This window comes from Chinchilla lanigera, unplaced genomic scaffold, assembly GCF_000276665.1.
Source record: "Chinchilla lanigera isolate Chin_1 unplaced genomic scaffold, ChiLan1.0 scaffold00020, whole genome shotgun sequence".
Classification (NCBI taxonomy): Eukaryota; Metazoa; Chordata; class Mammalia; order Rodentia; family Chinchillidae; genus Chinchilla; species Chinchilla lanigera.
Genome location: NW_004955421.1, coordinates 18624232 through 18645396, shown reverse-complemented (window position 1 = coordinate 18645396; position 21165 = coordinate 18624232). Strand labels below are relative to the sequence as shown.

The 21165-nt window shown below is 42.7% G+C and overlaps 1 protein-coding gene across 4 annotated transcripts in view; it reads right to left on the bottom strand.

Moving 5' to 3' along the window:
• Positions 1 to 21165, bottom strand: part of Frmd4b (FERM domain containing 4B) — a 246277-nt gene that overhangs the window by 24118 nt on the left and 200994 nt on the right. For all 4 annotated transcript variants that reach the window (XM_005383804.2, XM_005383801.2, XM_005383803.2 and 1 more), the window contains 4 exons: positions 19764 to 19829; positions 17474 to 17531; positions 15365 to 15451; positions 648 to 724 (listed from right to left, as the gene is read on the bottom strand). In XM_005383804.2, coding sequence (XP_005383861.1) covers positions 648 to 724; positions 15365 to 15451; positions 17474 to 17531; positions 19764 to 19829 — 288 coding nt within the window. The remainder of the gene's footprint in view (positions 1 to 647; positions 725 to 15364; positions 15452 to 17473; positions 17532 to 19763; positions 19830 to 21165) is intronic.

Here is a 21165-nt window from a genome sequence, read left to right as displayed (position 1 = left end):
GGGAGTCACAAGTTCAAGGCCAGCCTGGGCAACTCAGACCCTGTCTCATAAAAGGAGTAGGGTAGGGGTGTTGCTCAGGGTGACGGCCCTGGTTCAATCCCCAGTACCAGAAAAAGGAAAGAAAAGAAAAGAAAGGAAAAAGAAAAAACCCAGAAAACAAAAAAGAGTAAAGATGTGAATAGATACTTCTCTAACGAAGTTATAGCAACGGCCAATAAGCCCATGAAAAGAGGCTTGGTCGTCATTAGTCTTGATGGAAATGCAGATCAAAAAACCAGGAGGAATCCACTTCACACCACTAGGATGGCTACAAAGCATGCATGAACACACACACACACACACACACACACACACATGCACGCACGCACACAAACTAACACCAGCAAGGATTAGTGAGGATGCGGAGAACTTAGAACCACACACACTGCTGGTGGAAACGTAAAGTCACCTAATGCTTTGGAAAAGTGGGGCAGCTCCCTTACAAGTTAAAGATAGAGCTACCATTCAGCTCCAAAATTCGGCTTCTAGGTGTGGTACAGCCCCAAGAGAAATGAAAACATATATTCACACAGAAACCCATATGCAAAGGCTTATAACAGCATTATTTGGAGGGTGACTGAGACGGCGCGAGAATCTCTGATCCTTACCTTCTCGGATCATGAACTTCAACAGCAAATTTTTTCTCACGAAAATATAAGTTCTCCAGCTGCTTCCACTGGAATAACTACAATATTAGAGAAATGAGAAAACCACACAGCTTTAATGACTCTTACTTCTACTAAGTCTATAAATCAGCTTAATAATCAAATGATTGTAAGTTCCCACGAGGGACAAGGTTAAGCACAAACGTGACTCATCTTTTTACAAATCAACTATAACCTGAAACCATTTTATTTCTTTTGCTGACAGTCATCTTTAACAACTACACTTCACCGATAAATCTTCCTTGAACAATGAAACCACGCATCACATGCATACAGTATTTCCTCTGACTCAACTATACAATAAAGAAATCTGCATAGATTCCAGTAAGCGTAAGCATTCAGCTCAAAGATGTTGATTTCATATTTAAATGGCAGATACTCAAAGGAATGTTGCAGTAAGATCAGAGATTAAATTTCAAACAAATGCAAAGTGAAAGTAAAAGAGAACCCCCCACGCAGAGGTGAGTATCTGAGACAGCGGTTTCTCACCTAGCAAAGTGCCCGTAAATGTCACAGAAGTCAAGCGCCAGGAATTGGGGGGCAAGAGCGGATGGGGTAAACGCTTGAACTGCCCTCTAGGTTTCTAAGCTAACGCCTCCAGTTTGTGCAAAGAGATCCTGACCTCTGTATTCCCATTGCTGACCCTCTGCTGCCGGACTCAGTGTAGATGATCATTTGATTGGGAGAAACAAACTTCACCAGAAATGCGCATTTGAAAGGCAAATACTTTGGTGAAAGCAGCTCATTCATAGAACTGAGTATACGCCTTGCTGTATTTATGGGGCTTGCTCCCAAATCCCTATACCACAACCCTGCACGAGCCTGAGGTTTACAAGACTCTCAGGACGGACTTTGCAGTCAGTGTCTCTTCTGTGTCTCCAGCCTTGATGATTAGGGAAATATGCACCGGCACAAGGATTTCATTCCGTCAAGTCTCTGGTCGGATTTTTAAATTATGTTCAAAGAATCTTGAAAGAACACTTTTAAAAAACTGTCTAAATAATAAGAACTTCTCTGCAATGCACGATCGGCAAAAGCATTTCCTGGAGGACAGGAACCAAGACTTCTCACAGACACGCAAAGCTCGTGGAAAAGAGCAGCGTACACTGAAGGTTCCTGGGAAGACAGATACGGCCTTGGGACAAGAGTGCTCAGCCTGGACCCCTGATGAGCCAAGGTCCCAAAGAGAGTAAAAGAAATCAGCGCACACCAAGAACACAGCCCTCCACGGTTCAAGCGTGTAGGTGTCTGTACAATCAACACTCACCCAGTTCAGAGAGCAACTAGTGAAAGTATAAAAGCTACATACCGATTTCCTACAGTGTCTGTAGATTTGAGGCTTTCATTTCTTTAAATCCAGAAATTCCAAACATGGAACAGAAATGGGAGGGGGGAAATCTCAGGGTTTCCTCCACCTCCCCCTCTCGCGGACAGCAGTTCTGGTTTGCTCTGAAGCGAGTTTCATAAGACACTTAGGTGTAACTCAATTTCACAAACTGAGCCTCCCACGGCTGATACACCACTGACATCAGCAACTCTGGCAAGTGACACCTCCCCGGTCTACTCCTTCCTCTCAGGCGGGAGAAGAGAGCAAAGTTCTTGCTGATAGATTTTCCCAGAAGAGAGACTTTTCTGAAGTGCAGTGGGGGAGGGACTCCCACTCCCCTTCCCGGGAAGTAAGTTCCTTTGAATCCAGGCACGAATTTCACCGCAGGTTTTAGGGGAACCTTTTTACCCAGTTCTACTCACGGGCTGCAGGAACAGGTTTCACAGGAAGAGTCAGAAGGCAGCTCAGCTGTGTTTTCCTTTGCGGCCATTCCCACACACATAAAAACCAGGGCTCCACTTGAAACCTGATCTCTGAAAGCCGCCACCTCCCCCTCTTATCACTTACAAATAGGAAATACTAGTACTCTGGCTCCATTCCACATGCTCTGGCGCTAGGAGAAACCAGGCTCCGGCAGGCAAAGACCCCACTTAAAAGGTGAAGAGTTTTGACTTATTCAGAGAATTTGGAATAATCAGAGGACACCTGGATTTGCAAAGGAATTTTTTTTTATATATAGGTTTTTTAGGTTTCAAAGACAGAGCCATTTATTTCCCCACCTGAAATCTTAAAAGTTTATGTAAGATGTGATTTCAGGTTTGTGCCAGTGGAAGGCTGGACTGGAATAAACCAAACTGTATTCCTACCCGGCGTACCTCTGGGGAGGGTGACAAGGTGTGAGAAGTGGGACAGAATGTATCAGGGTCACCAAAAGTATTTTTTTATTAATAAAATTAAGATAAAATAAGTATGACCAAGTAGTAATAATTGTCAGTTTCACCGTGGTTTTTGTATACATTATCATATTCTTGGTACTTGTCTGTATTTATTACTTAAAATTAAAATAATGAAAATTTATATAAAATGAGCATAAATTGGTCTATTTTTACAAGGGTGAGATTCCCACCTCAAATTTGGGGGAGTATTTTAATATTTCATATGATTATCATTGTAATATGTGTGTGTGTTGGGGTACTGGAAATTGAACCCAGAGCCGTTACACTGAGCTACATCTTAGGCCTTTAGAATTTTTTATTTTGAGACAGGGTTTTACTAAATTGCTCAGGCTGGGCTGGAACTTGTGGTTTTCCTGTGTCAGCCTCCCAGAGTCCTGGGATTATAGGCATGCACCACCACCCTTGGCATTACTATTGTGATTTTGTTTTCTGGGGTGTTTTTTGAGGGGGCTACTGGGAATCGAACTCAGGACCTTGCGCTTGCCAGGCGGCATTTGTGCCACTGAGTCATATCCCCAGGCCCACTATTGTGACTTTGATATAAGTTTGCAGTTGCTACAAAAATCCCTCTAATTGTAGCAGCGCTTGATCTAGCTGGATAAAGTTCTGAAATTGGCAACGAAGTACAGGTAACGTGAACCCATCTCCTAAAGGATCCTGGGTTTGAACACAACAAGCAAGTGAAGAGCATTCCCTCCCCTTCTGCCAGTGCTCAACTTAAAGGATAAATCAGAGGTCCCCTTAGGTCAAAATCACTTGGTGATTTCAGACCAAAGAAAACAGAAACTATTAAAGAAATAGCCACCAGGAAATGTGACTTGTGGAAGGTTCTGCTTTAGAGAAACCACCTGTCATATAACAAATACTCTACACCACTGCAAAGATAAAGTTGCAAGGAAAGAGGAAGGACATAAAGTACAAAGGAAAGTAGAAGGAAGCAAAGCATACTTCACATTTTCTATTATTTTGAGAACAGCTAGATAGGGTAGGAATATTATAAGGGATGGTGAGGTGTAGAATATTTTACCTCTGCATGTGTGCATACAAACACTTATAATTTTCCTATTAAAACAGAAAAAAAAATTGTCCATGTCAAAATTCCTCCTTTTAAAAATGGAAACAGAGCTTTTGTTTATAGGGAGGGGAGGAGGGGTTGAAGGGAGGGTATGGGAATGGGGGGAAAAAAAAGACATATCATGTACGGGTGCAAGTTCCCTATGATGAATGTGATCAATATGTTTACCTAAAATGTACCAATAAATTTAACTGATTTTTAAAAATTTCTACTCTTTCTTCTTTTGGATGGAGATTAAACCTAGATGGCATGGAACTACGTTCCTGGCCCCTTTTTATTCTGAGAGAGGATCTCAGTTGTCCAGGCTCTTTGCAAACTTAGTGATACCGCTGCCTCAGCCTCGCAAGTAGCCAAAACTCCCTCTTAAAGATTGAAAAAAAAAAGGACTATTGACCTTGCAACACAGAGTCCAAAATAGAAAAGTTTTCTCAAATGATCATTGTAGAGGCATAATAATCATCCATCATTGTTTTGTGGTATTTCTTAAAGGGCCCAAGTTTGAGAATCTGTTGCTGGTAGGGACCAAAGGGAAACAGACGTAAGGCGAAAATGCGTAAGGTCTTCCAGGTTTCTCTCTCCTCCCAGCTCACCTAGAATGCTTAGTTGTGCCCTTTGGTATGACAAGAAGGGAACAATGGAATATATAGCAACAGATAGTGAACAGCCATCTGGAATTATTTTGATATGGCAAAAGTAAATAGACAAAATAGAAAAAGAGGAGCAATATAAATAATATTAGCAAAGAGATAATCAATAAATTACAACACAGAGTGAACATGTCTTAAGGTTATTAATCATCCTGTCTTAAGAAATTGGCCAAAAATTTAAGACTTCGAAAACCAAGGCGGAATCAAACCCTGTTTTGAAAATGAACTTAGGTAAAATATGGCAATCAGAAGAAACTCTCTTCGTCCTTAGATAGAAAACCAATTGATGTTTTTAGAATACTTTGTTACACGTTATTACACTTTATTAAAATAAATCAATGTGTTAGATATTTAAGCTAGATATTTAATAGTAGATTGTACTCACTGATACAATCAACTCACATGTTTTGAGTTAAAAACTAGAAAAAAACCTCCTCTCCCCACCCCCATTCGATTTATTACAATAGTTCCTGAACATCAACAGACAATTTTTGGAGCACCTTGTGTGGTGAGGTGCTGTTCTGACTGCTGAAGTCTCTTCTCTGGTGTGGCCATGTGACCCAGCGGAACCACCTCAGGCTGCCTAGGTTTGCACCTGATTTCATTACATGTAGCTGTGCTGTCTGACAAGTTAACTTTGCTGAGCCTCCATTACCTCGTCTGTAAAATGGGCCAGGAAGACCTGCCTCAGAGGTGGTCAGACACATTCAGCGAGATTCTGTTTGAGAAGCACTTGCCCCAGTTCCTGGCTCGAAACACTCTCGCTAAGTGATAAAGCCGGTTGTGTTTGGGAGGAAGGGCTCTTCTTCCACGTCTCTCACTTTATCACACGGCGCACAGCCACTAGTGAGCAGAAACAGAACTTGAAACAGCTGGCTGGGGCCTCACATCTGTCTCCCCGCTGGTGAGAAGCAGCTGAGTTATTCTGTTGACCTGGCTGTGTCACTCAGTCTTTCCATTCTGGGAGTTTCGGGCTCTCTACCAGCCCAGTGCCGTGTTTGTTGATTTCATCGGTGGTTTCCTGATACGCCCTGTAGGTAGGAAATCTGTTCCCCGTCCTGTACCTTGGAGGTCACAGATGAGGAGGGTGGGGCGGGGCCAGTGCAGGTGGCAAGTACCTCGTCTGGAGTGCCCGGGCCAAACTAAACTTGCCCTGGCAGGTACACAATGTGGAGCACTGTGCGCCTGCCACGGGCAGAGCGGACCTCCTTGGGGCCTGGGGAGACCTCCCCGGGCCCTGGAAGACCCAGGGAAACTGCCAACAGAGGATCCAGCTGCTTTGAAATCTCAGCAAACTGCAAGTAGATGCTACCCACAACGTGACATAAGCAAGGATAGGACGTCACAGAGGCTTGGATTGGAAAGACGTCACAGAGGCTTGGTTTTTTAATTGCACTTACGTTATTGGTTAATCATTTAACTGCAGATTCACCTGGAAATGACTAAATTTGGAATAGTCACATCCACAGTACATTAAACAATGACTCACATGGGGTGATCTCCTGGTGTAACCCGAAACAAAACAAAATCACATATTATTGATTTATTCTTTTCTCATTTAGAAAAGTTATAGCGGATGACTATATTGTTAGTACCTTCTTGCAGAACCGTGACAATAACATACTGGAGGATTAGGGGTTGTTATAAAGTCCAGCCCACCTCTCCTCTTTCCAGCGCTCCATCCTACCAAGCGTTATGTGACAGACAAGGTCTCCTCCCTCGAGGAGGGTACAGGCAGCAGACGGGACAGTGAAGGAGTAACTCTGCACCGTCGGTAGCAACACCGCTGGCTGAGATACACAGAGCGCTCAGGTGCTAACCATGGCAGCGCCTGTGTTTTACGCATTATCTTCTTGAGCTTTTTCATCAGCCAGAAGCAGAAGGTACACGTGTAGCCCCATTCTGCAGACAAAACTGAGGCACACCACCATGTAAGTATACTGACCAAGGCTGCATAGCCAAATAAGGGACTGACCTGGGATTTACACAGTCAGCCATGCTCTAAAACCCCAGAGCACACCCCTCCACCTTTCTCAGGTGGGCAGAGTGCTGTATGGATACTTGTTATGTTTTTTTTTTTTTAAGAAAAGAAAAGAAAGAAGGAAAAAATGAAGCTGGTTGTGACAGTGTACACCGGACTGCAAGTTACAAACCAGCCTGGGCAATTCAGTGACTTAGAGACCCTGTCTCAAAATTTTCTAAAAAGGCCGGGATGTGGCTCAGGGTGAGGCCCTGGGTACAATTGCTGCTCCCATCACCACACACACAAAAAGGTCATATCCAATCATACCTCCGATAAAAAGTAAAGCAGGAGTGAAGGCAGCCGTCTGTGGGCTAGGACTTTGAGTTTCTGCAATTTTTCTTAGACTTGTGGTCCTCACCTCACGATGACTGTGCACCACGCCCAGCCCCTCCCAACCCCCTGGCCAGGACATCTGGGGATGTCTGGAGACTTTCTGGTTATTAGCACCTGCAGGGAAGCTGCTGCTAGCACACGGCAGCAATGTTGCCGGGCAGCCCCCACAGAGCAGTGTCACTACTGCTGGCCAGGAGAAACCCTGGCTTAGAGGACAACATGTGGTGGTGTATTTAAGCTCCGGCAGCTGAAATGGGTTCATAAAGATGCTATAAAATTTTACTCTAAGATAACAAATTTTTTGCTGGGTGTGGTAGTAGTACACACCTGTAATCCCAGCACTTGGGAGGCTGAGGCAGGAGGATCATTGCAAGTTTGAGACCAGCCTGGGCTATGAAGTGAGCTCAAGGCCAGCCTGAACTGCATAGTGAGACCCTGTCTCAAAAACACAAAAAAAAGGAAAAAAAGGAATTTTGGAGTTCTATTTCCTGAAGGTAGTTCCTTCCGGAACAAATGGTTGTTCAGATTGCTGAGAGCAATCCTTACCTGCCAGAGGGTCTCCCAACAACTTATCTGCTAGAACAGGGACTGCTAATAGTGTCAGCTGTGACAAACTAAATTTTCATAACATTTTCAAACAGTAAATACTCAGGGAGTGAAAATTATTTTTTCAGATGTGATCTTACACATAAAACATCACATCTTAAATGAAAGGAGTAAAACACATTGAGTATTTGCCCAAAAAAATTAGACAAAAAAATTCTGAGTTCCAGGAAATGTGTAATATTAAAATCTGATGGCGGCCAGGTGTGGTAGTACATGCCTGTACAGACACTCCTCACTTAGCAACTGGGTCCCGTTCCCATGACTAGTACCTTAAATGATTTGGCCGCTAAATGAAGAACGGTATATAGTGTGTACATTACAATATTGAGAACAAAGAAATGGTCATAGGAAACTCCAGCTTGATGACTTTGCCTTTATTTGTGTAACTCTTATATGCGGTATTATAATGTGTAACAGAACATAAAACTACAGCACTGTACTATACAGTACAATCAGAAAGCTTACAGTACTATATAAAGCATACTGTGCAAACATAGACATTGAAGTTCTGTAAACAAGATGCACAAAGCTGGGTGTGATGGCGCATGCCTGTAATCCCAGCACTCGGGAGGCTGAGGCAGGAGGATTCTTGCGAGTTTGAGACCAGCCTGGGCTACAAAGTGAGCTCAAGGCCAGCCTGAACTGCATAGCGAGACCCTGACTCAAAAAGACAAAAGACAAACAAAAAGATGTACAGAACTATACAAAAAAAAAAGAGATAGGTCCTAAGTCCAAGTGGCAGCTTGTAAATCTGAACAGTGGTTAACTGGGCTAAGTACTTGCAGAGGAAGCACTGTGGATGGCTGAGGCAGGATTGTTGGAGCTTACTGGGCAATCTGGCAAGACCTAGTCTCAAACTACATAAGCAAAAGGTCTAGGGATGCAGCTCAGTCTGAAGGCTCTGGGTTCAAGCCCCCGTACCACCAAAAAGAAAATCTGACCTCAACAAGAATGCCATTTCACCCTGGTTTCCGAGTACCAGATCTCTGGCCTCCCAGGGCTGAGCTCGACTTCCTGTTAACACTAGCATCAGTGCGCTCACCATGTATATGATATAACCGCAGCCGATGTGCACCTCTTAGACTCTGCAGGGCTGTTTTGGAATGCCTAGGTCAGGTCTCTTAAGGGTTGGTATGTAGTCTGCTTATTAAGTATTTTCAATAAAAACACTAGTTTTGGGTATATTCTTTCTTTTCAGATGGATTGCTGGGTCCCCAGGCAAGAGCTACGGCTTTTCCTTAAATGAGATAAGGAAAATAATGTACCAGCTCAGGGCCCTTACACAAGGAATGGGCTCAATGAATGTTTCTTCTTAGAAACATATAAAGTCATGTAATATTCAGTCTATTGTTAGAACCTTGTAAGAATGGACGAATTTGATATCTTTAGCTTATTGCTAAAACTCTGCCACCATTAAAAAAAAACCCTCAAACCATCAATCACTGGTCACAAGAATATAAAAAAGAAATCATTACTGTTTATGCCTCTTCACAGAATAATTTGCCATGGTTGCTAAATGTTGTTCTCGGGGTCAGACTAGTCAATCCTATTTAAAAGACACCCTTTCATTTTTCTTCAAGTACCAACAATTCAAGTACTTGGTAAAGGCCTAGCTACATCAAGTAATAGTAGAACCAATGGCGCTGACAGCCAACTGACAGTTCTGTCTGTGTGGGACATTCCTTCCTCTTCCAGGAGGACCTTCTGGTCCCCAAGGAGCGCCCTTCCTCCTTAAGCTCGGGCTAACACAGCCTGCTCTCAGGTCTTCCCACATCCTACCTCCTCAAAAGCACGTCCTGGTCTTGGACCAGAGCAAGCGACCCCATTCTTCATAAGTGTATCACCCTTGAGGTCCTAGCTTAAACATCACCTTTCTCAGAGAGGCGTTTCCTGAACACTGCCCCCGTCATCCCGTTATGATCCCTCCACCTTGTCTGCTGCCATCAGGGCAATTCAAAATGTAGGTCTTTATTTCTTTGCTTACCTGTGTCTCACCAACTAGCCCCATAAAAGACTTCAAAGGACACAAATACAGTGTTACAGGAAAGATTTATCTCCCTCCCGGCCATCTGTTTTTATATTTCCAACAGAACACTGGGACTTATGGTTCAGGTTGTGGCCACCCACCCACAGACAATACTTCCCAGTGTCCCTTGCAATTAGACCCTGTGCCTTTCGAATAATTATGGGGCTTACTCTGAGCTCCCTCCATCTTCTTCACCAATATCCAGCCAAATTTTTGAAGCTTCTTGTCTTAGAACTGCCTACAATTCTAATTGTGATTAACTACAGGAGGGAAAAATGCAACGCTACCTAGGACACAGTCTAGACTATGGCATGGAGGGCGGTACATCTACTCAATGATACAATTCTCCAGCACATTGGGTGCTAGCAGCACTCTGTGAGGTAGACAGTAGACAGAATTACTTGACTTCGGTAGAGGAGAAAAGGAAGGCCCAGGAAGGCTGAGTGACACCTGGGTCAGCCTGCTGATCAGTGGGAATTTAGAACTGGTTCTTATTTTGAATCCATGCTACAGGACTGAAGTTCTCCTCCTACTCACTCTGCAGGTTTTAACAATCAGATTGATTATTGGTGTGGCTGGAGCTTAATTATACCCTTCACGAACAGGATGGACTGGTCTCTCAGTGACATTTAGTAATTCACTTTTTCCTCGCACACCATACTTTGCTTTGTAGTAATGTAAGAAGTGTGAATGGATAGGACATTTCTCTTCTTTTTCTACAGTGAACTCATCTAGATTTTAGGGAGTAGTAGAAGCCCTTCTAATCAGACAACACAGTGATAGAATAAGGAAGAGTGGAAATGGTCAAGAGGACCAAGCTTTAAAAAAGAAGCAAGTCAGTGCCTTGAAATAAAAGGAACCCTGTGTTTCTATGACAAGAGAACAGAATAGCTTTTGTGCTTCTTACTTAACTCATCTGGCTCAAGGCACCAGGGAATTCCTGCAGTTAAAAAAAAAAATCAGTGAACTGAAGGCCAAATATCCTTTCCCACCCTCAAAGGCCCTGAGGTGATGACATCTACCACAAGTCTTTCTTAGCTTGTTATAATGCAGAAAGATTCTAATCTTGAAAGGAATTTCATCTCAGGCCGCCTTGACCAACATGTCATCTCATTCTCCTGTCTGTCTGACAGGCTCACGTTATCCCAGGTGAAATACTGCCAGGGGGACAGAAGTCCGTAACAACCACATCCTAGTAGCTCACTGCGTCACTGACCTCCTACCCACTTCTTTGTGAAAAAGACACATTTTCCTTTCACACCAAATGAACAATAAACATCTAGAAGAAACATGAGGTTCGGTGCTTTTTGGTTTTTTCCTTAAGTAAAACTTCACCCATTTTTAAGTCCAAGTGCCACCCCGCGTGGAAGTGACTTGACATCTGGTATGCTTTCACCTTCCATAAGAGTTTGCAATGCAAAGTTAATGCATGAAGGGAGGATTAAAAAGTAAAACTGCTTATGGTCTGAATTTTTAATACTACAAATTTTTGAGGTTTGTACCTTGGGATTGGAACATTTTTCTCTTCTTATGCAACACACCTTCAGGCGTGATGGTTGTCGAGCTGGGAGAAGGACTTAAAGTCCCTGAAAACAAGACTTTCTCTTTCTAGGACCATGGATTTGTGGCAAAGTAGGATCCTTCTCTAACCAAACAGTTATCCAGAAATATTTCTCATATCCTTTTAAATGTTCTGTCTCCCTTACTACCAAGGAACAACTTTGGGCTACCTAATGGTGACTGTTTTTTTAAGGGGTGGTGCTAAATATAATCTTATTTAGTTTGGAAAAAACACCCTGTGGAGCAGGTAGTATTACCTTTGTGCAGAAGGGGTCACCAGTTTTAAAGAGAGTCCAAACATCATGCCAAAGGTCACACAGCAGAGACACCAGGGGCAGGGTCTGGAATGCCTCCCAAACTCTTGCCCTGAATATCATACTACATTGATGGAAAACAAATTTCACAAGGCCCCTGGACTTGCAAGAAACTTATCAAGGCACAGAAAATGGTAAGATCTAGGCATAGTGATACATGCCTTGTAATTCCAGTACTCAGGAGGCTGAGGCAGGAAGATTGTGAGTTCCAGGCCAGCCTGAACTACATAGCATAATTATGTCTCATAAGACAAACAAGCAAACAAACAAATATACAAGGTGTACAGAAGCAAAATTCACTGTGAACTTCTACTAAAAGAAGAAAGAAGAAAGCAGACAATGGCACAGCGTGAATGTTTCATAGTGTAATGGAAAAAGAGAAGGCAACAAAGTAGTAACTCAGACGGCCTGTTGAGGTCCCCTCTGAAGTGACTCCATGTCTTGAAAATGAAACTGGAAGGCTCTGCAAGTTGAAAAAAGGAAGTGACTTCTGACCATTGTCTAGACTCTGAAATGAGCAAGCCAGCCTAATAAGGGTCAGTGTGAAGCAATATTTACCGATTTCTACGAAGCTGTGAATATAAAGGGCCTCTGAATCATGAGCACAGCAGGAAATTAAGTTCAGTATTTGTTCTACAGGTTCTGACTCACCATTATTTTGGGAGAAAGTCTGATTGCTTTTCTAGATGATTTTAATTCTCTTGGAATCTCAGTCTTATCAAACTGTGTCAGCTGAGAAGCTACTTATGAGTTGATAGAGGGGGTGTGATAAAATATGGTGAATGTTACATTTTAAAAATGTATTACATCCAAAGACACACTGCTATGAATCCCTCTCAGAATCTACCCCTCGCTTCAAACACGCTGGGTCACTCTTGTCCCTTTCGGAAGCAGTTCCACAAGTCCCCTTTTGTGAATGTCTTTAGTTCCACTGTCCTGGCTGCCTGGATATCCTGAATTGATTCAAAATGTTTACCTTTCATGGTCATTTTGACTCTGGGGAAGAGCCAGAAGTCACATGGTGCCCGATCTGCTGACTATACTGGAGAAGGCCACACTAAGGTTTTTTTTTTCTTTTTGGTTTTTCTCCGGTACCGGGAACTGAACTCACAACCTTGCGCTTGCCAGGCAGGCACTTTTGCCGCTGAGCTAAATCCCCAGCCCCTCACACTAATGTTTTTAGGAGCCTGCCTTTTCACTGGCTGGCACAGAGTGGCAGTGTTCACCAGATTTTTGATCATACCTGGTAAAGAAGAGGACTTCCAGAATTATGTCAGAAATTGGTAAGAATGATAGAGTACAGTGTGTTCAAAGCAAGGGAGGGAATTCTGAGGAGGATCAATAGCAATGCATCTTTTATGGTAATAATTTTCAAAAAATGTAAACATTCACCGGATAAGTTGAACACAACTGGTGAATTGTATTTTATATGCAAGGTTCAGCCGGGACAGCAAGACTCCTAAATACGCTTTCTTAATGTAACGTTCAGGACAGAACTAAATTAACGAGAAATCTACAGTATTAATAGAGGAGGAGTCCACTTTAAGAAAACATAACAGTCAACAGTTCATGAGACAGGGATAGTTCTTTGCCTTGGCTGGGATTCTTTATCATGTTCCGTACCATCTAAATTTCTGCCCTCCCTCCCATGGGAACTGTGATGTCCACGAGAATAGCATCAGTTAACTAAATTATGCATATCCACGTAAGAGAACACTAGGTAGCTTTAGAAAGAGCGAAGTGAAACTGGTTTACCAGTGAGCTGGAAATACAGCAAAGCATGGAAGAGTGCAGGCAGTAAGATGGCAGCAAGGTCAGTATCGCTCTCTTCCTATTGGTTACCAGGGATGGAGGAAGGCTGCAGAAGGGCTTCTCACCCTGACATACATATGTCTACACTGTTTGCTTTTTTAAAAATGATGACTATGCATGGTTTTGGGTTAAATAAAAATATGTACCCATAAATGAAAATAACTTGAAAACTTGGGTAACTTTCACTTCCAGTGTCACTCATTAGAAATGTGGTATTAAAAGGAAGTTTTCAAATACAGGCATATTCCTCTTCGAAGTTGTATGTTTTTTTTTGTTTGTTTTTTTTTTTTCTTCTGAAATTGCTCTTGCTCACAAGGCTTATAGAAACAAAATGCCGCCAGGCATGGTGGTGCACGTCTGTAATCCCAGTGCTTGGGAGGCTGAGGCAGGACTGCCATGAGTTGGAGGCCAGCCTAGGCTACAAAGCGAGTTCAAGGCCAGCCTGAACTATATAGCAAGACCCTGTCTCAAAAAGAGAGAGAGAGAGAGGGAGAGAGAGAAACAAAATGCAACTTGGAGGACTACATGTATCCATGCTCCTGTGCTACCCCTCAGATGGGGCATCACTGCTGAAGGATGCTTTTTTGTTCTCACTGACAACTGCTTTCTTTTGGTGGCGATGCTGGGGAGATTAAACTTAGGACCCTGAGCATGCCAAGCAAGCATTCTCCCACTGAACTCTGTCCTCAGTTCTTTTCAAAAAATTTTTATTTTGAGACAGGGTCTCACTAAGTTGCCCAGGCTGGCCTTGAATTTGTATTCCTCCTGTGTCAGCCTCCCGGTGGCTGGGATTACAGGTGTGCACCTACACGGCCGGTTTTCACTGATAATTCCTCATAAGAAACCTAAATATCCTACTAGTCTGCATTGGAAAGTTTGCTCTGGGCCTCTTTCTTGTGTCCGCGTCACAACAATATAATGGGGAAAAGAGGGAGCTGGATTTTCAGAACTCAAGGAAGACTGCGCATTGATACTAGAAGGACACGCAGGCGCAGCTCGCTCACCGCAGTATGATTACAGGGCTGCTTTATGAGGGTGAAGCACGAGACAGACAGGCATGATAGGAGGCGGTTAGGGCTGTGATGTCGAGTTGTGATAATGCAGGTCGGTGGACCGCAGTCTGTTATTAGACCCCTGGCTCACTCCCGCGGTCCAGGGTGACAGCAGCAGAGCACAGGGAGAGTGGCAGCACCCACCAGGGCAGCATGAGTCAGTCCTCCCGTCACGGTAACACTAAGGAGACCGCAGGCGGCTGGAAGGTCATCCACGGGGATTCGCTGCTCCTAACACAGGCAAAAGTGTGCCGTGCACTTCGGCTGAGTCAAGAGAAGCAGTTTCACCACCGAATTTCAAGTGGGAAATGATAACTTTTTTTAGTTCTGCGAAACCCCAATCTGATGGACTAGGACCCTTTAATAAATAGCACATTGCTTATTTTTCTTTATAAATGTATGTTTATTGCCCAAAACTGTGAAACTAAAGTAAGTAAAAAATAGCAGCTATAGAAAGAAGGTTCTGGCAACTATATCACTGAGAAATAATCAGCACCAAAGGTTGTGGCTTATGTCTTCAGAATTCACCCACAGTACCCCCCATCTGATGCAAATGTGTGTGTGTGCGTATATCCACACACTTTATAAAACAAATGGCAGCATCTCCCTCGTATTAACGCAGAATGCCGGCCTAGCTGCAGGCGCTTGTGAGCTACGCTGTGGTCAGTGTCTCGTGGCTGCATCTTACCGCCTTTGAACAACAGCGCGCACGTGGAACTATGTAAACAGGGCATGAGTGAATTACAGAAGAAAACGCCTGCACTCTCCGCCAAAACAACCAATTTCATTTAGCTCGAGTCATTTCTAAACCAGTGGCTTCAATAAGCGAGGTTCTTGGTCCAGCCCTGCTCAAGGTACCCCTAAAGGGATGTCGCAAGCTCCAGAACAATCCAAGCTTCTCCTAAACATCTGAAATGATTCAGACTTACCTTCCGAGGCTTCACTTTGTCTTGCAAATCATACTGGCCAATTCCTTTATAGCTGATTCCCAGCCACCAAGGAAGTCCTTGTTTATCCTAGAGGATGGAAAAGCACGAGAATAAACACCTAGTTATTATGTCTTCTAGAGGTGAAATAATATTTACCAATTTTCTCCCTGGACAAGGATCAGCAAGTTCGAAATAAAGTTGTTTTGGTAACAAAGCACAGCTTTTACCATTGTTACAAAAATCCTTTCTTAGTGTTTCTTGTGATACGTCATTTAAATTAAAAGAGACTAACACTGTAATACTATCAAGAAGAATAAAGCAGTATTGTGGGTTTTTCTTTTCTTTTCTTTTCTTTTCTCTTCTTTTTTGAGACAGTGTCTCACTGTGTAGTTCACGCTGGCCTTGACCTCACTTATGTAGCCTGGCCTTGAACTTGTGATCCTCCTGCCTCAGCCTCCTGATTGCTGGGATTAGAGGTGTGTGTCACCACACCTGGCATGAAGCAGTATTGTTTTGATTAAACATTTGAAGAGAACAAATAAAATGTAAATGATTCAACGAAGATTAACCCAAATCCCAGCCCTTAGAAGGCTGAGGCAGGAGGATCACAGTTCAAGGCCAGTTTGGGCTAGAGTGTGAGTTCAAGGCCACATGAACCACATAGTGTGACACTGTCCCAAAAACAAATAAATAAATATATAAAAGGCAGACAGGCAGACAGAAAGAAAGAAAGAAAGGAAGGAAGAAAGCTAGTTATCAGTTTTAAAAAATGACTGTTCTCTCTAACCCCATAACCAGTTACAAAGGTTGGAGAAGTTTCCAAAGAATTGCAAGGATGAGAAGGACTGGTTCCAAATTCTGATGTTTATAATACAATGAACAATGAAGGTAAGAATATTTTAAAATACCCTTTCGGGGGAACTGTACAATTCAATACCAGGATGTTTGCATAATCAGTCTGGGGTACTTGTGAGCAGGGAAGCAATTTATGTTTTTATAAATTTGTTTTAGCTCTTGCCAAAGGAAAGGTTGTTTTGAAAAATTTAGGCTTCATCATATACCTATATTCAAATCAAGATCAGCAGAAATAAAAGTTTAATTGGCAAATATTTTAGAACACAGTGTCCTCATTATGAAAATATTATCTAGTTTCCTAACATCTTTCATAGTAAAATTTTATAATTTTATAACTATTCCTGGTCTGGAGGCGCAGCTGAGTGTAAAGCACTGCCTAACATGTATGAGGCCCTGGGTTTGATCCCCAGCACTGCAAAAAAGATAATTCTAAGTAAATACTATAAATAAAGAAAAACTCTTTCTCTTTCAAACAAGACTCCCTTCTTAAACTGTGCTCTATCCCTTACCATTTCAAAATTGTTTCTTAGTCAACCTCTTTCTGCTTTTAAACATCTGAAAATCCCATGCAAATACAAGATGCACTGATGAAAAGTGGGACTGCGAATCTTGCAAAAATGCCAGCATCTCTTGAAGCTGCTGAAAGACAGCGGAGAAGGCACGATTCTCACACGCAGCACTCTCCTAGGAAGGCCTGATGGTGTTAGAGCGTGAACGCAGGGAAAAGAAACATCAGCGAAGGTAAAAGAAAAAAAAAAAAAAAAGGTCTAGAGCTGGGGGTGGAGCTCAGTGGCGCAGCATGAACCAAGCATGCGTGAGACACTGGGTCCAATCCCTAGCAAGGCCCCTCCCTCACAAACAGAGAGAATGACCTGAATATTTGAGGATTAAAAGAGGCCTGGGTAAAATACCTGAACGTATCAAGTGCCTTGCAAAAACAAAGTGCTTTATAATTTGCCAAAAATGGTAAGATAAAATGAGGCTGTAAAATTTCAAGAAAGCCATTTCTATTTGAAATGCTATAATCACTTTTGAACAGTCTACATATACATGTACATTGATAAGTGATTTTATTTTTTAATTTTTTACTTTTTTGGTACCAGCAATCAAATTCACAACCTTGTGCTTGCCAGGCAGGCGCTGTGCCGCTGAGCTACATCCCCGGCCTGATACGTGATTTTAGAAAGTTGGTTTTGGTCAGTAACTCAAAGCATTACGGTCATTTGAAAACTTTGTAATGTAAAAAGTATTTACCTTTACTGCATAGTAATGGACTCCGTAAGTTGGCAGAGCTTCTACAATTTTCATATACCTATGGAAGAAGGACATATATCACAACCTCACTAGACTAGTCAGAAGTCTCTTTTGGGAAAGGTGAATTAAGGAAACACAACTTGTCTCTATTTTCCTCATTTAAACTATGACTAATGTCTTTGACTCAAGCAGAAATAGAACAAATCATTATGGGGATTAATGTAGTTTATACCTTTTTGTTTTGTTTTGTTTTGTTTTGTTTTGTTTTCCGGTACCTGGAATCGAACTCACGACTTTGCACTTGCCAGGCAGGCACTGTGCCGCTGAGCTAAATCCCCAGCCCCTTGTAGTTTATACCTTATCCATATGTTAGGAACTTTCTAACCAAGTCTCAATTTCAAAAAGCTATAGGAAATGTTATTTTCTGCACAAGATCAAGCCTAGCATGGGCAACTTAAAGACTTAGTGAGAGCATCTCAAAATGAAAATTAAACCAAGTACGGTAGCACATGCCTATGATTCCAGCCCTTGGGAGGCTCAGGTAGGAGGATCATTGTGAGTTCAAAGCCAGCATGGGCTAGATAGTGAGTTGAAGACCAGCCTGAACTACATAGTGAGACACTGTCTCAAAAAAAAAAAAAAAAATAACCAAAAACATAACTAAAAAGGTGAACTTTGTGGTTATAAATCTGATTTAAACTACATATTCCAAAAATAAAAACTAAGTCAAAATGATGCTACCACTTGCCTTTTTTTAACTCAAGACGTACTTGTTAGCCACGAGTGGTGGTGCATTTCTGTAATCCCAGTCCCTGGGAGGCTGAGGCAGGAGGTCAGCCTGGGCTATGTAGTGAGAACTTGTCTTTAAAAACAAACAAACAACAACAAAACCCATACGTACTTCTTAGGCTTGGGAGTGGACCGACTTGTGTAAGACTCCTCTCTGCTCTCAAGGAACTGAGGTCCTTGTTCAGTTCAGGTGGACTTTGAAATGACACTCTGAAGACCAATTTCTCTGGACATGGTAATCAATAACTTAATAGTTTTTTTAAAAAAGAGCAAATGGCCTTTGAGTATACGATCCGGGCTCCACACCAGGGTCCGAACAGCTGCATTAAACAGTCCCTGGCTGGAGCCACGCTACAGTGACCAAGGGAAGGAAAAGTAAGGAGGACCCTTTGTAACACGTTCATCAGCCTCACTAACACCCTCATTTTAGTTAGTGCCTGTCTTTCCTTCTTCTTTCTTCCCTCCCTTCTTTCATTCTGTCTTTTCCACGCCCAGCTCAGGAAACAGATGTGATGAGTTAAAGGGTCAAGGATTCGATGTGACTGCCCTCTAGACTGTGGCGGGGGTGCTACAGTAAAAACGAGGTTTGGGCCCAGCAGGGAGGGCTTTAGGAAAGAATATACATGGACCAGGAGGTGAGGATTGGCTCCTTACCCCGCTCTCATATGCCCTGTGCTAGGCTCAGTAGTTTTGTTTTTTAAGTTCTATGGCCACAAAAGTTACTCTCCAATTACTACACAATAATACACTTAAACTGATTGTTTTTTAAAATAAGTTTTGGAAGTTTAATGTATAGGTGGACAGTTCTGCACTTGGTGGAGTGCTAGGGATTGACCTGAGGACTTGCATTTGCACTGAGCCATATTCCTGGACCACTTTTAATTTTTTTAAAATTTATTTTGAGAGAGGGTCTTGCCAAGTCACTAATTTACCCAGGCTGGCTCAAAATTATGATCTGCCTGCCTCAGCCTCCCAGAATGCTGGGATTACAGGGGTGTACCACTAAGTAAAAAGTGTTTAATAAGTCAGTGGTATCTCTACAGATGTGAAAGTGGTACAGAAATGTACTAATCTAGCTTGCTCTTCATAGCATGAAGAAACAGATTAATTAACACCAATATGCTATGTGTTCCACCCAAAGTAGAATCACAAACTGAATTTTGAGCTTCTCTTTGCAGATGCTGGAGGATCTGGCATCCTTGGGTCTGAACTCTAAAGCTAAGCAAACCACCTCTGTGTGCAGTGAGAGCTCTCTGGTTCATCCCACAGCCCTCACCTGACCTACATTTCTCTTCCGATAGCTGCCTGAGAGGACCAGGCATCTGTGAGGGTATCGCCAGTATTTGGAACAACCTAAGGCATTTTCTAATTGTGGGAAGATATTTCTAACTGGATGAAAACCGTGTACACAAAAACTACACAATGAAAATTATTTCAAATGACTTCTTCCGATGGAACCATGACAATGGTATCAAAGCAAAGGGACAGCAGAGATACTTACTGAACCACTGCTTGTCCTCGAGTCAGACCTTTGATTTTCAGATAATGCTCAATCACTCTGTCCTCACTGTAAAACAGGAAATAAAAGCACAGCAACCCATGACTGTCTGAGATACAGACTCCACTTCAAGATTCTTAGGCGGCTACTTAGAACCGTGCAAGAGAAGACCCTCACCAACCTGTACGGAAGACACAGTGGGGTGGACTTCTGTTTCTGTGGGACATAGATTTCTGAATTTCAGACATTTTGAGATAGGAGATTAGGGTGTGGCAAAGCTGGCTAGAGAAGTAGGCGTGGCCTGTTAATTACAAGATCCAGGACATGTGTGCAGAACAGTTCCCAAAGCTCTGCATGTGGATTTGTGCAAGAACTTGATCAGGTTTCCATTTAGTTTTTTTGTATCTATAGTCAATCTCACGACCTTGCACTGGCCAGGCAGGCACTGTGCCCCTGAGCGTATCCCCAGCCCCCATGTTTTCAATAGGATGGTCCAGACCTGACATCAGCCTGAGACATACAACCCCAGCACTGCCTTTAAGGAGCCGAACGTGTAAGTTCTCACAAGTTTTCTTGAGATTTGGACAGTACAAAGGACCCACCAGTGCCATGAAGAGCTTGCTGTTGTGACTTTCCGTGATAGCATTTATTTTTGCTTTACCTTCTTTTTCTCTTTACCTGGCCCAGGCTCACTCTGCAGAGCCAGTTTCTCCCTCAGCTCTTCCACTTACACCTTCTCAAACAAACGTGGCCACTGCTTTTTGCTTTTGTTTCATTCTTTGTTTGAGATGAGAAGAACCTGGAATGCAACTCCAGAGGGTGAGGGAAGCAACCCAGAACCCAGTAACATTTACAGGCCAGCCACTTTAGAAGCAAGCTACCCAGTAACAGTTTGACTGCCTCCATTATGATCTGTCAATAGATCTACCTGACGTGCACTTCAGTTTTAGAAACATCACTCACTAGAAAAGGACACAAGATCAATTTCTCAAAGGGAAAACTAGCATCTTGGATGGAATATAATAAACACAAAACAAAAATATTAAATTCTAGTTGGAGAACACTGAACCTAAGACCTGGCCTCCTCTCTCTGGTTAGAAAAGCGGGGTGGGTCAGCAAGTATGAGGTGTTACAGACGTTCTCCTTGAATTATCCACACAGATTTAAAAATAAGACTGCTTTGAGTCAGTGTGCAATCCAAACTACTCTTACTGTCGTCACAGTGAGCACGGGGCTTCAGGAGAAAACCCTTCCTGCCTGGGTGGGAAGGAGGGACCACGGCCACCTCTGATGTCAGTCAGTTGCTTCACCCCATTTTTATTTTTATTTATTTATTTATTTATTTATTTATTTATTTATTTATTTTAAAGAGTAAAAGAAGGATAACATAATAATAGGGGGGGCC